The sequence below is a fragment of the Salmo trutta genome, chromosome 28, assembly GCF_901001165.1.
Source record: "Salmo trutta chromosome 28, fSalTru1.1, whole genome shotgun sequence".
In the NCBI taxonomy this organism is placed as follows: Eukaryota; Metazoa; Chordata; class Actinopteri; order Salmoniformes; family Salmonidae; genus Salmo; species Salmo trutta.
This window is the reverse complement of record NC_042984.1, coordinates 9,212,683-9,228,965: the sequence shown is the minus strand read 5'-3', so window position 1 is coordinate 9,228,965 and position 16,283 is coordinate 9,212,683. Positions and strand designations below refer to the sequence as shown.

The window sequence follows — 16,283 nt, the reverse complement described above, 5'->3', positions numbered from 1 at the left end:
AGGCGGCTGCCTACATACAGACTTGAAATCATTGGCCACTTTAATAAATGGAACACTAGTCACTTTAATAATGTCACTTTAATAATGTTTACATATCTTGCATTACTCATCTCATATGTATATACTGTATTCTATACTATCTATTGCAACTTAGCCTATGACGCTCTGACATTGCTCATCCATATATTTATATATTCTTATCCCATTCCTTTACTTAGATTTGTGTGTGTTAGGTATTTGTTGTGAACTTGTTAGATATTGCTGCACTGTCGGAAACTAGAAGCACAAGCATTTCGCTACACTTTTAATAACGTCTGCTAAACATGTGTATGTGACCAATAAAATTTGATTTTGATTCAAAGTTATCTGATGAAGTAACAGGAAAGGCATGTCCCAACATGCATCAGGGTGTCCTTCTCTTCGTCCAGCATTATCATGAGTTCCTCATACCGTCACGTGTAGGAGAACTGAAATAAAGCCAACTTACTGAGAAGTCACATTCACAGTATATTTTTAAGGACTTCAGCTGTGCTTGATATAGGAACAATGGAAACAACTAATTAGTCCCGAAGACGCTGATCATAAAGTAAGTAAAATTAGTCCAGGGTCCTACCCTACTGGGATCAAGGCTGGGGTAAGATAAATATTACGTGTTTACGTAGAAATAGCCTACTTTACATGTTCTGTGAATGTAGCCTAACTTTAAGAATGATTTATTTTCATCTTGATGAATGATTGTGTAATTTTACTACAATGAATAGGCAGGCCTACGCTCGGCTGTTCTCTCCCTTCTGTTTTCCATGTCTGTTCTGCCTCATTTATAAACCGTGTGTATGTACAATATAGATCCCAACACTTTTATGTATTCCATATGCGGCAGGTAGCCAAGTAGTTAGAGTGTTGGGCCAGTAACCGAAAGGTTGCTAGATCGAATTCCTGAGCTGCCAAGGAAAAAAACGGTTGTGCTGCCCCTGAACAAGGCTGTTTAACCCACTGTTCCTAGGCTGTCATTGAAAATAAGAATTTGTTCTTAACTGACTTGCCTAGGTAAAAAAATTCAATATTTTCTAATTTTGCTGAATGTAATAGGCAGAGTAGAAGTCCAGCAACACACCGTATTATTCAGAAACCCATGAAATTACACCATTTATACAACAGGTGGGTCTAATCCTGAATACTGATTGGTTAAAACCGCATTCCAGCCAGTGTCTATTCCAAGAGTTACCACCGGCTAAATCTATTAAGTTAAAATGCCTATTTACTCTGTTTCATCTGACTGCGCAATCCACTGTGTAATCAGCACAGCCAAGCACTTTATAAACTTGATCTCCACTATTTTATTTATTTTTATTTTACCATTATTTTACCAGGTAAATTGACTGAGAACACGTTCTCATTTACAGCAACGACCTGAGGAATAGTTACATGGGAGAGGAGGGGGGATGAATGAGCCAATTGTAAACCGGGGATGATTAGGTGACCATGATGATATGAGGGACAGCTTGGGAATTTAGCCAGGACACCAGGGTTAACACCCCTACTCTTACAGTAAGGGACATGGGATCTTTAATGACCTCAGAGAGTCAGGACACCCGTTTAACATCCCATCCGAAAGACGGCACCCTACAAAAAAAGCATGTAGACAATCTCACATTTATTTTAGACTAACATTTAGTTTTCAACAGCGGAGATTTGTATAAATCTTGCTATCTGTCTCTCCGACATTTGCAACATTGTTTCAATATTCAAATTCAATCTCCAGCTGTCCCATAGTAATGAACTTGTCTGGTGTCGGGGCGAGACAGACAGACAGGCAGGCAGGCAGCGTTTCTCAGCCAGTCGGAATCATAAATCAGCTGGCATCATCTTTATGGATCTATACAAAGAAATGTCAACTGAAAAAAGGTCAAATGAAACTAAGTGCAGCTAGTTTGCAGTCTTTCCAGCTTCAGTTTGAAGTGATTGTGTTTAGCTGTGTTGTTGGCTAGCTTCTCTGAACAACAATGTTCTGACGAGTGAGCACATTTTCTATACCATGGGAAATCGTGCCTCATTAGCTCATTGTTATGGATGTATCCAAATAAATTTCACTAGAAAACTGTTTAAACAAATACAAATCCTGCTACTTTGGTGTTATTCTGGCTACACTTCATGACAGGTCTTCCCTGTAGCTCAGTTGGTAGAGCATGGCGTTTGCAACGCCAGGGTTGTGGGTTTGATTCCCACGGGGGGCCAGTACGGCGAAAAAGAAATGAAAAATGAAATGTATGCATTCACTACTGTAAGTCGCTCTGGATAAGAGCGTCTGCTAAATGACTAAAATGTGACACTCAGTTAGCTGTTGTTGGCTAGCTTGCAAGCAAGGGATAAGAACGTTGCTAGCCAGTATGGCAATGGAACATTTAGAATGAATGACTGGATCGCGTCCATAGATACAGAACAAAAAGAACGACTGGGTTGCGTCTCTAGCAACTGAACCAGCCAGCTTGGGTAGCAACCATAGATTTGTGTCGGGACTATGTCTTGTGGAAGGATGAAATAGTATGAATAAATTCATCAAAATATATTTTTTAATGCCAATCATTATTTGAATATGTTAGAAACCCATTGTATAAAAGTGATAATGCCCTCGAAGCCGATGTTTGGAGGATATTTTGGATATATCGACTTCGCCTTGGGCCTAACACCTGTGCCAATATATACTCCAAACACCAGCTTCTCAGACATTATCACTTACTTATACATTCTACAGACCCTACTGAGTATTCTCTACAATAATTTTACTACAGCACCTAGAATAGTTTTTGCTCTAAAAGCCAATATGTATTCCATATACAGTGATTTTAATTGTTGGCGAATGCAATGGGAGGAGTTAAAGGCCAGCAACACTCCATATTATTCAGAGCCCCATGAAATTACACTATATGTGCACATTCTACAGACCCTACTGAAGTATCAGGAAACAAGGTAAGACCCAAGTGCAGACTGTGTGAAGTAATAATGTTTATTGTAACCACAGGGGCAGGCAAACGACAGGTCAAGGCAGGCAGGGGTCGATAATCCAGAGCAGAGGCCAAGGTACAGGACGGCAGGCAGGGTCAGGTCAGGCAGGGGTCGATAATCCAGAGCAGAGGCCAAGGTACAGGACGGCAGGCAGGGTCAGGTCAGGCAGTGGTCGGTAATCCAGAGGTGGAGCAAAGATACAGGATCAGGACAGGCAAAGGTAAAACACCAGGAGGACGAGAAAAAGAGAAACTAGGCAAACCAGGAGCTGAGACAAACCGCTGGTTTGCTTGAACAAACAAGACAACTGGCAACAGACAGAAAACACAGGTATAAATACACAGGGGAATAATGGGGAAGATGGGCGACACCTGGAGGGGGTTGGAGACAAGCCCAAGGACAGGTGAAACAGATCAGGGCGTGACATGAAGTTTCCCTACACTTTTACTGCGGCACCTGGAATACTTTTTGCTCTATAAGCCGATATGTATTTCAAATACAGTGATTTGCATTGGGGGCATTTATGTGACCTTGGAACATGTTTTAAAAGACAGACTTTGCCTGGCTGTACTTTTTGTTAATTGTCCTAGTTTGGGGGTAGAACCACAGAGTTTCTTAACCCAGAGGCGCAACATCACAAGATTTCCGAGGACGCTTGCGAAACAGACCAGACAGACCTGGGGCCTCATTTATAGATTTCCGAGGACGCTTGCGAAACAGACCAGACAGACCTGGGGCCTCATTTATACACCGTGTGTACTTACATAACAGACTCCAAAACATGCATGCACCAGTTTTCACGCAAAAGTTGCCATTTATAAAAACTGAACTTGAAGTGAAAATGTGCTCACCTTCTCACAAACGTTAGACCATGCGTATGTACAGTTTCTAGTGGTTGAAGTATAGCATTGAAAACAGTATAGCATTGAAAACTAGTATTTTGTACAAATGGGGGATATGATGGACAGGCTTATTCATAACAATAAACAGGTTAATAACAAGATGCAATCATTTGCCGTTAGTGAGAGGAGAGGAAGTCTGTTTTATTCATCTTTGCTTTTTAAAATAATTAGAAATAGGCATCTATTTCCAAGGCTATTATTTATTTCTGTCACACCCGGATCTGTTTCAGCTGTCTTGTGCTTGTCTACACCCCCACCAGGTGTCTCCCATTTTCCCATCCCCATGGTCTCTTTCACAGATGAGCCCTGCATGAACATCAATAAGCATCAATTACACTAAACATATCTACAGTTCATTCTGAAAGTATTCAGACCCCTTCTCTTTTTCCACATTTTGTTACGTTACAGCCTTATTCTAAAATGGATTAAAAAAAAAAAATTCCTCAATGTCCTCAATCTACACACAATAACCCATAATGACAAAGTGGAAAGAGGTTTTTTGATTATTTTGCAAATGTACTACAAATAAAAAACAGAAATACCTTATTTACATTAGTATTCAGACTCTTTGCTATGAGACTCGAAATTCAGCCCAGGTCATTAAAATGCAAATCAATTTATTAAATTTTTGACATGCGTTTTTCTGGATTATTTTCTTGTTATTCTGTCTCTCACTGTTCAAATAAACCTACCATTAAAATTATAGACTGATCATTATAGACAGGTCTTCCAAGATGGCGTAGCAGTGCAGACGTGTTTTGTTCGTCCTCTCGTGTACTTTGTTATTTTTCGTCTTTTTTTGTATATATTTTGTATATATTTGAATTTTATTTTCAGTCTCTTTTCCATTTTAATTCAATTTTTCCTTCCGGTAACCTGACCTCACCCAATGTGATACGGAACCGCTATTATTTTTATTTTTAGACCTTATAGCAAGAACCACCAAGCCACCAGAAGCTAACCAGCTAATTAGCTACAAGCTATGTAGTCATTGTTAGCCACTGCTAGCGGCCTTTACCTTCTGCACAGATACCAGCCCTTTTTTTAGCCTGGATAATACTCGCCAGCCTACCAGTATCGGACTGTCTCTCCACTACAACATCGGATTCCTGCCGTAATCCCAGGACCATTACTCCTGATCTTCACAGCTAGCTATCACCCACCGAGTTACCTAGTACTGAAGCTATCCCTGAGGCCCACCTCCTGGCCTACCAGTTGTTCACCCGGACTCCACCCAAACACGGCTAGAACCCACTACTCCACCAGATCCTCGCCGTAAGCTCTGGACCGTGGCACCGGATCACCGCTGCTACCAAGTGGCTATAGTGGCTAATTCCCCTGCCCCAAAGCTAGCACCAGTTAGCCGTGAGCCAGGCGCATCTCCCGGCTAGCAAACTAAATTACTACAACTACAATACCTCTTTCGCCATCTGGCTTGGATCCTTTGTCGACACGGCGCCCCGCCGCACCACCACAACTGGTCTTGTTTTAGTTTACAATGGAGCCCCTAGTTCCACTCATCATACCTCTGATGTCTCCTTTGTCCCACCTCCCACACATGCGGTGACCTCACCCATTATAACCAGCATGTCCAGAGATACAACCTCTCTTATCATCACTCAGTGCCTGGGTTTACCTCCGCTGTACCCGCACCCCATCATACCCCTGTCTGCACATTATGCCCTGAATCTATTCTACCACGACCAGAAATCTGCTCCTTTTATTCTTTGTCCCCAACACTCTAGGCGACCAGTTTTGATAGCCTTTAGCCGTACCCTCATCCTACTCCTCCTCTGTTCCTCGGGTGATGTGGAGGTAAACCCAGGCCCAGCGGGTCCCCAGGCACCCTCATTTGTTGACTTCTGTGATCAAAAAAGCCTTGGTTTCATGCATGTCAACATCAGAAGCCTCCTCCCTAAGTTTGTTTTACTCACTGCTTTAGCACACTCTGCCAACCCTGATGTCCTTGCCGTGTCTAAATCCTGGCTTAGGAAGGCCACCAAAAATTCTGAGATTTCCATACCCAACTACAACTTTTTCCGTCAAGATAGAACTGCCAAAGGGGGAGGAGTTGCAATCTACTGCAGAGATAGCCTGCAAAGTTCTGTCATACGTTCCAGGTTTATACCTAAACAGTTCGAACATCTAATTTTTAAAATTAATCTCTCCAGAAATAAGTCTCTCACTGTTGCCGCCTGCTATCGACCCCCCCTCCGCTCCCAGCTGTGCCCTGGACACCATTTGTGAATTGATCGCCCCCCCATCTAGCCTCAGAGTTCGTTCTGTTAGGGGACCTAAACTGGGATATGCTTAACACCCCGGCAGTCCTACAATCTAAGCTAGATGCCCTCAATCTCACACAAATCATCAAGCAACCCACCAGGTACAACCCTAAATCTGTAAACATGGGTACCCTCATAGACATTATCCTGACCAATTTGCCCTCCAACTTGCCCTCCGCTGTTTTCAATCAGGATCTCAGCGATCACTGCCTCATTGTCTGTATCCGCTATGAGTCTGCGGTCAAACGACCACCCCTCATCACTGTCAAACGCTCCCTACAACACTTCTGCGAGCAGGCCTTTCTGATCGACCTGGCCCGGGTATCCTGGAAGGATATTGAGTTCATCCCGTCAGTCGAGGATGCCTGGTCATTCTTTAAAAGTAATTTCCTTACCATCTTAGATAAGCATGCCCCGTTCAAAAAATGCAGAACTAAGAACAGATATAGCCCTTAGTTCACTCCAGACCTGACTGCCCTTAACCAGCACAAAACATCCTGTGGCGGACTGCAATAGCATCGAAAAGTACCCGCGATATGCAACTATTCAGGGAAGTCAGGAACCAATACACGCAGTCAGTCAGGAAAGCAAAGGCTAGCTTTTTCAAGCAGAAATTTGCATCATGTTGCTCTAACTCCAAAAAGTTTTGGGACACTGTAAAGTCCATGGAGAACAAGAGCACCTCCTCCCAGCTGCCCACTGCACTGAGGCTAGGTAACACGGTCACCACCGATAAATCCATGATAATCGAAAATTACAATAAGCATTTCTCAATGGCTGGCCATGCCTTCCTCCTGGCTACTCCAAACCCGGCCAACAGCTCCGCCCCCCCCGCAGCAACTCGCCCAAGCCTCCCCAGCTTCTCCTTCACCCAAATCCAGATAGCAGATGTTCTTAAAGAGCTGCAAAACCTGGACCCGTAGAAATCAGCTGGGCTAGACAATCTGGATCCTCTCTTTCTAAAACTATCCACCGCCATTGTTGCAACCCCTATTACCAGCCTGTTCAAACTCTCTTTCGTATCGTCCGAGATCCATAAAGATTGGAAAGCTGCCCCGGTCATCCCCCTCTTCAAAGGGGGTGACACCCTAGACCCAAACTGTTAGAGACCTATTTCCATCCTGCCCTGCCTATCTAAAGTCTTTGAAAGCCAAGTTAATAAACAGATCACTTACCATTTCGGATCCCACTGTACCTTCTCCGCTGTGCAATCCGGTTTCCGAGCGGGTCACGGGTGCACCTCAGCCACGCTCAAGGTACTTAACGATATCATAACTGCCATCGATAAAAGACAGTACTCTGCAGCCGTCTTCATCGACCTGGCCAAGGCATTCGACTCTGTCAATCACCGTATTCTTATCGGCAGACTCAATAGCCTTTGTTTTTCTAATGACTGCCTCGCCTGGTTCACCAACTACTTTGCAGACAGAGTTCAATGTGTCAAATCGGAGGGCATGTTGTCCGGACCTCTGGCAGTCTCTATGGGGATACCACAGGGTTCAATTCTCAGGCCGACTCTTTTCTCTGTATATATCAATGATGTCGCTCTTGCTGCGGGCGATTCCCTGATCCACCTCTATGCAGACGACACCATTCTGTATACATCTGTCCCTTCCTTGGACACTGTGCTATAAAACCACCAAACGAGCTTCAATGCCATACAACACTCCTTCCGTGGCCTCCAACTGCTCTTAAACGCTAGTAAAACCAAATGCATGCTTTTCAACCATTCGCTGCCCGCACCTGCCCGCCCGGCTGGCATCACCACCCTGGACGGTTCTGACCTAGAATATGTGGACAACTATAAATACCTAGGTGTCTGGTTAGACTGTAAACTCTCCTTCCAGACTCATATTACACATCTCCAATCCAAAATCAAATCTAGAATGGGATTTCTATTTCAGAATCAAGCCTCCTTCACTCATGCCGCCAAACTTACCCTAGTAAAACTGACTATCCTACCGATCCTCGACTTTGGCGATGTCATCTACAAAATAGCTTCCATTACTCTACTCAGCAAACTGGATGCAGTCTATCACAGTGCCATCCGTTTTGTTACCAAATCACCTTATACAACCCACAACTGCGACCTGTGTGCTCTAGTCGGCTGGCCCTCGCTACATATTCATCACCAGACCCACTAGCTCCAGGTCATCTATAAGTCTATGCTAGGTAAAGCTCCGCCTTATCTTAGTTCACTGGTCACGATAACAACACCCACCCGTAACACACGTTCCAACAGGTACAGTGGGGAGAACAAGTTTTTGATACACTGCCGATTTTGCAGGTTTCCCTACTTACAAAGCATGTAGAGGTCTGTAATTTTTATCATAGGTACACTTCAACTGTGAGAGACGGAATCTAAAACAAAAATCCAGAAAATCACATTGTATGATTTTTAAGTAATTCATTTGCATTTTATTGCATGACATAAGTATTTGATACATCAGAAAAGCGGAACTTAATATTTGGTACAGAAACCTTTGTTTGCAATTACAGAGATCATACGTTTCTGTAGTTCTTGACCAGGTTTGCACACACTGCAGCAGGGATTTTGGCCCACTCCTCCATACAGACCGTCTCCAGATCCTTCAGGTTTCGGGGCTGTCGCTGGGCAATACGGACTTTCAGCTCCCTCCAAAGATTTTCTATTGGGTTCAGGTCTGGAGACTGGCTAGGCCACTCCAGGACCTTGAGATGCTTCTTACGGAGCCACTGGCTGTGTGTTTCGGGTCGTTGTCATGCTGGAAGACCCAGCCATGACCCATCTTCAATGCTCTTACTGAGGGAAGGAGGTTGTTGGCCAAGATCTCGCGATACATGGCCCCATCCATCCTCCCCTCAATACGGTGCAGTCATCCTGTCCCCTTTGCAGAAAAGCATTCCCAATGAATGATGTTTCCACCTCCATGCTTCACGGTTGGGATGGTGTTCATGGGGTTGTACTCATCCTTCTTCTTCCTCCAAACACGGCGAGTGGAGTTTAGACCAAAAAGCTCTATTTTTGTTTCATTAGACAACATGACCTTCTCCACAAGAGGGCAGCTTTCTTGAATAATAATTTGCCAATTTCAGTTTCATAATTCTCAAAGTTGATAACTATTTTACAAAAACAAAAATTCTGTGAATCAATTCAGTAAGATATAATTATTTACAAATTGAAAGGTTATTATATTTGATTGTGATTCAGTTCAGTTTTATTCACATTGATGGTGGTGACTGATAACTCAGGGGTGGCCAGCCAACGTACATTACTATATTATATTTATTAATGGTATGCAATTTTTATGCAGCATATAATAGAGCTATTCTTACTATTCAGTACATGTAGTAAAGTACATGAAGTCCACAGGTCTGTTCATCTCGATACTTTAAAACGCTTAAGAACTTCACAAATCCAGTGTGTGGGTCTTCCAGTGAGTTGGAGAGGATTGAGGAACCATGGCACAGTTTGAAAGTTTTATATGGACTGTAAGTGAAACATTTATGATTTGCACATTTTGTGACTTTGCATCTTTTTACTAGCCTTGTACGCCATAAAACAGAATGTAAGCTCGTGAGATCAGGATGGTTTGCACGAGGCCATCTTTTCACGGAACAGAAATTTATGGCACCAAACAGCATAATCAATTCACAGTATGACACCACATGTATGAATATCATACATATTACATTATATTGTGAATATTTTTGTTCGAATTTTCCTAACTTGTTCTGTAAGTAAAAAAAATACACAATCAGTTTCAATTTGAGTGATTAGTGTATTTTCTCTCGAATTCCAGATATCTGTTATATTGGTGCTTGTAAGCATTGGATGCTGTATTGCATGTGGTAGAGCTGAGTACAGAATAGGGGATGAATGTTGTCCCATGTGTTCACCAGGTAAGGACCCTGTCTTTACATCATATGAATCACCAGATGTTATTACATCATCAACACTAACAGAAAAACATGACATTGTGATTCTCTCTTCTCCAGGAAATCATGTACATAAGCATTGTACTGAATTTACCAGCACCAGCTGTGTGCCCTGTGTTGATTCTACATTCCTTGATGAGCCCAATGGTCTCATAAAATGCAAAGTGTGTACCAACTGTGATCCAGGTAAGAGTGGTGCTGTGTGTCTGTACTGAAACACTGACACAAACACTGATATGTTAGTCTATGTTGTTATGCTATGAGGATATGTCAGTTGTATCTACATCAGATAATACAGGCCATGTTTTCTCTATAGGTTTGGGTTTGAAGGTAAAGCAGTCATGTACACCTTCATCAGACACTGTCTGTGGGACACTGGAGGGGTTCTACTGTCTAGACCCAACTAAGGATGGTTGTAGAGCAGCCCAGAGACACAGCAGCTGTAAACCTGGTCAATACATCAGCCACACAGGTTGGTCTTCTGTCTCAGTCATAATACTAATACTTGTGCTGTCATAATTCAATTTAGTCAAGTTGGTAACTTCAGTGTGAATAATCATTAACTGTTAATGTAATTAAATTAGTGAGGGAAAAATGAAATGCAATTATGTATTTCTGCAGGAACAACATCTACAGATAGTGTGTGTGCTGACTGCCCTGGTAAAACCTATTCAGATGGATCATTTACAGTCTGCCAGCCACACACCGAGTGAGTTCACATATGTTTACATAAATCAAAAGTGTAAGATAAATAAACAATATACTAAAGTACAAATCTACAACAAAACGGAAAGTTAAATGATAAAATTGTTGTCTCAGACTGTTATATTATGTGCTACAGGTGTAAATCCTTAGGTCTTCAAGAACTTAGACCAGGAACTCATTTGTCCAATTCTGAATGTGGACCACAATCCTCACAAATAGAAACTGGATTCATCATTGGTGTGTTTGTGGCATCAGTCCTAATAGCACCTGCAATAATAATAATAATAATTATAATTCTAAGGAGGATAAAAAGTCCAACAACAGTGACTTTTTCTCCAGGGACAGTAAATGCTGTAGAGGTATGTTGATATAATCTACATGTTGAACAGTCACCGTTCTAAGGTTAGCTGAGCAGATGTTATTATTGTTCTACTGACTCTGGGCTCAACTAGAAATGTTTTATTGACTAATATGTTTCCTTCTATTAGGCATCATCAGATTTAGAGGAAACACCAAGCAATGTAGTACAATGAAACAGAAGAAAGTACAGCATCTTGCAGGTGCTGGTTTTGTAAATGGTGAGTTGTCAAGAACTTCAGCCGTATGACTAAAGGTGTATGCTCTATTACTTCACCTTATCAATGCAATGATGACAACTTAGATATGGTCAAAGTGCTATGAAACTATAGCTTCACTTTCACACGGTCCTTGTTCATTACTGGTTTATTCTCCCACAGATTCAAGCTCTGACCGCACTCATCATTACAAATGCTACCTGAGGTACGTCCAGAGTCTGTACACTGTGGTAAATGTGATCTACATTCAAATGTTTCTTAAAGTTGGTTTCTGGCAAATTACTGTTGCTAAATAGGATTTTATGAGGGTTGCCAGACTGGAGTAAAACACTGTATTTGTCAGTATTTTTTGTGCACTAGTATCCCAAAGTATACTGCTCAAAAAATTAAAGGGAACACTTAAACAACACATCCTAGATCTGAATGAAAGAAATAATCTTATTAAATACTTTTTTCTTTACATAATTGAATTTGCTGACAACAAAATCACACAAAAATAATCAATGGAAATCCAATTTATCAACCCATGGAGGTCTGGATTTGGAGTCACACTCAAAATTAAAGTGGAAAACCACACTACAGCCTGATCCAACTTTGATGTAATGTCCTTAAAACAAGTCAAAATGAGGCTCAGTAGTGTGTGTGGCCTCCACGTGCCTGTATGACCTCCCTACAACGCCTGGGCATGCTCCTGATGAGGTGGCGGATGGTCTCCTGAGGCATCTCCTCCCAGACCTGGACTAAAGCATCCGCCAACTCCTGGACAGTCTGTGGTGCAACGTGGCGTTGGTGGATGGAGCGAGACATGATGTCCCGGATGTGCTCAATTGGATTCAGGTCTGGGGAACGGGCGGGCCAGTCCATAGCATCAATGCCTTCCTCTTGCAGGAACTGCTGACACACTCCAGCCACATGAGGTCTAGCATTGTCTTGCATTAGGAGGAACCCAGGGCCAACCGCACCAGCATATGGTCTCACAAGGGGTCTGAGGATCTCATCTCAGTACCTAATGGCAGTCAGGCTACCTCTGGCAAGCACATGGAGGGCTGTGCGGCCCCCCAAAGAAATGCCAACCCACACCATGACTGACCCACCGCCAAACCGGTCATGCTGGAGGATGTTGCAGGCAGCAGAACGTTCTCCACGGCGTCTCCAGACTCTGTCACGTCTGTCATGTGCTCAGTGTGAACCTGCTTTCATCTGTGAAGAGCACAGGGCGCCAGTGGCGAATTTGCCAATCTTGGTGTTCTCTGGCAAATGCCAAACGTCCTGCACGGTGTTGGGCTGTAAGCACAACCCCCACCTGTGGATGTCGGGCCCTCATTACCACCCTCATGGAGTCTGTTTCTGACCGTTTGAGCAGACACATGCACATTTGTGGCCTGCTGGAGGTCATTTTGCAGGGCTCTGGCAGTGCTCCTCCTGCTCCTCCTTGCACAAAGGCGGAGGTAGCGGTCCTGCTGCTGGGTCGTTGGCCTCCTCCACATCTCCTGATGTACTGGCCTGTCTCCTGGTAGCGCCTCCATGCTCTGGACACTACGCTGACAGACACAGCAAACCTTCTTGCCACAGCTCGCATTGATGTGCCATCCTGGATGAACTGCACTACCTGAGCCACTTGTGTGGGTTGTATACTCTGTCTCATGCTACCACTAGAGTGAAAGCACCGCCAGCATTCAAAAGTGACCAAAACATCAGCCAGGAAGCATAGGAACTGAGAGGTGATCTGTGGTCCCCACCTGCAGAACCACTCCTTTATTGGGTGTGTCTTGCTAATTGCCTATAATTTCCACCTGTTGTCTATTCCATTTGCATAACAGCATGTGAAATTTATTGTCAATCAGTATTGCTTCCTAAGTGGACAATTTGATTTCACAGAAGTGTGATTGACTTGGAGTTACATTGTGTTGTTTAAGTGTTCCCTTTATTTTTTGGAGCAGTGTATTAAGTGAAAACAAACATAGAAAACAGTATTGGCAGCAATGAAATGAAAAGGAAAGGCTACTATTATATTATAATTATTTCGGTGACAATGGTTGATTAATAATATTGTGTTGACAATGCAAATAGTCCGGGTAGCCATTTGATTAGCTGTTCAGGAGTCTTATGGCTTGGGTGTAGAAGCTGTTAATAAGCCTTTTGGACCTAGACTTGGCGCTCCGGTACTGCTTGCCATGCGGTAGAAGAGAGAACAGTCTATTACTAGGGTGGCTGGAGTCCTTGACAGTTTTTAGGGCCTTCTTCTGACATCGGTTAGCCCATGCAAATGAGTAGGAAAACATTCAAAGCTTATTAATAGGACTACATTTAGCGTGATTGGGAACACATATGGCGCGGGGAGAAGTCAAAGGGTCCTAGTCAGGCTATTTTTTTGTGAAATCCAGATTAAATATAGGGCTTCATGTGTATCAAATCTGTAGGCAATAGTTGGCTATATCAATGAGAAATATAGCTGAAATGTGCAGGCTTTGTCATGATCAAAATAGGCGGGAGTGTTTTCGGTTCTGTTTAGGCTATGGTTATGTATAAGAACGCAGCTGCACTGAAATGAATAGCCTGATTCAATGCGATTCTCCTGAATAAAGATATGTTAAACTGTTTAGTCTATAAATACCACTTCTATCTTTTTGGTCTTTTTCTACAGGCATAGCCTACCACTAATATATCAGTCCATCTCTAAGCGCTCCTGTTTGGCTAAAATTCTTGAGTCATTGGTGAATAGGCAACTACAATCTTTTTTAACTGTTAACAATACTCTTTCTAGTAATCAATCTGGCTTTAGACCTAAACACAGTACTATTACGGCCACTGTACGTGTTGTAAATGATATTACTAATGCCCTAGATAATAGAAAGTACTGTGCCGCCTTGTTCATAGATTTATCTAAAGCTTTTGACACTGTAGACCAGGCGATACTTTTGGGTAAGCTGTCGTCAATAGGACTGGGATTGGATGCCTGTCATTGGTTTCATTACTATCTAAAGGATAGAAGTCAGGCTTTTGGAGTCGACGGCATCCAGTCAGAGCCATTGGAGTTGGTTAAAGGGGTCCCACAAGGTTCTATACTTGGTCCATTACTGTTCACTCTCTACATAAACAATATCGGTGATGAGATAAGAAAGTGTCAAATTCATTTATATGCTGATGACACTGTCATGTGCTCTATCGCTTCAACGGCTGACCAAGCATTATCACTATTGGAGACAGATTTTAAGATATTACAAGGGTATTTTATAGAGCTGAAACTTGTTTTAAATGCAACGAAAACACACTTTATGATTTTTAATAGGTTCAAAAAGTTGGTTGAAAATACACTTGCACTTACGAGCTTAGATGGTTCTCAAATTAGTCAAGTCTCTGCATATAAATACTTAGGGAAATGGTTGGATGATAAACTGTCTTTTAAAATGCATATTGACCAACTTTGTAAACGGCTAAAAATCAAGCCAGGCTTCCTCTATAGAAACAGGACATGTTTGTCCTCTACAAATAGAAGACAAATTGTGCAAGCTACTTTTATGTCTGTTATAGAATATGGGGATATTATTTACATGCATGCCAAGGCATCAACACTTAAATCGCTGGATGCTACTTATCATTGCGCACTTAGGTTTATTACTGTCACGGTAGTCGTAGGATTGAAACCAAAACGCAGCGGGTATATGTACACTCATCTTCTTTTATTTGGACAAAGAAGGGAAACCAAAAACACAACGACGATAGACAGTCCTGCAAGGCATAACGCTAAACACGGAAATAACCTCCCACAAAGTGACAGGTGAAAACAGGCTCCCTAAGTATGACTCTCAATCAGCAACAACGATGTACAGCTGTTCCTGATTGAGAGTCATACCAGGCCAACACAGAAATACTAAAACTAGAACAGCCCCTTAGAAATACAACCACAAGAACATACCCAATACCCCGGAACACATACATCAAATACCCCTCTACAATACACACACACCCCGAACCACCTAAATCAACTACCCCTCTACATCGACACTTACACCAATAAACCCCAGAAACACTCTACGCAAAATATCCCTCTATCTAAACCCATACACAAAACCATGAAAACAAATACCCTCTGCCACGTCCTGACCAAACTACAATAACAAATAGACCCCTTTACTGGTCAGGACGTGACAATTGCAGGTGCTAGCTACAGAACTCACCACTGTGTCTTATATCAAAATATGGGTTGGACTTCGCTGTCCGTGAGACCAGAACAACATGCTCTCGTGTTTGTCTATAAAGCACTTCTGAATAAGATACCCTCTTATTTATCATCATTCATCAATATTAGAATTATAATTCCTAAAACCAGGTCTCAAGCATGGATTACACTTGATGCCCATGTGATTTCCACAGAGTTGGGTATGGCTGCCTTTTCCTGTTACGCTCCTTGCCTATGGAATAGCCTGCAGACTAAACTTAAACTTGAGACTCTTGTCCCCCTTGCTCATTTTAAATATTTATTGGAGCGTTTTTATTCTTGTATTGCTTGTAACTGTTTCGGGTAATGCAAGTTCTTGTGCTGTTAGTAGAATAACCTATGTGTAAATGTAATCTGTTGCTGTATTTTTTTTTGTTATCTGTGATCGATTTGTTTGTCTTGTTTAGTTTTTTAATCATTGTACCTAAACTGTATGTGTAAACATGTATACGCAGGGCCCAGCTGTAAAAGAGACCTTGGTCTCAGTCTGTGTTCCTAGTTGAAATAAAGGTATAATCATAATAATATTCTAAATTGCGGAGACTTAGGCCTACCAAGAACCCATGTTGAGGGTGAGCAAGACCTTCGATAGTCTAGTGGACTATGCAGAAAGAATTGTGGAATTCATCATTGTTATAGACTATATCGCTTTATATAATCTGGACTGTTGTTTTTACTA

The 16,283-nt window shown here is 42.3% G+C and overlaps 1 protein-coding gene across 1 annotated transcript; it reads left to right on the top strand.

Moving 5' to 3' along the window:
- The first annotated feature begins 524 nt into the window (after nucleotides 1-524).
- On the top strand, nucleotides 525-11,771 carry LOC115165386 (tumor necrosis factor receptor superfamily member 14-like). The gene is made up of 9 exons (XM_029718480.1): nucleotides 525-586; nucleotides 9,540-9,658; nucleotides 9,970-10,069; nucleotides 10,166-10,291; nucleotides 10,422-10,577; nucleotides 10,727-10,814; nucleotides 10,947-11,169; nucleotides 11,299-11,388; nucleotides 11,548-11,771. The coding sequence occupies exons 2-8, from the start codon at nucleotides 9,629-9,631 to the stop codon at nucleotides 11,341-11,343; spliced, it is 768 nt and encodes a 255-aa protein (XP_029574340.1). The 5' UTR covers nucleotides 525-586; nucleotides 9,540-9,628; the 3' UTR covers nucleotides 11,344-11,388; nucleotides 11,548-11,771.
- The last annotated feature ends 4,512 nt before the right edge of the window (nucleotides 11,772-16,283 follow it).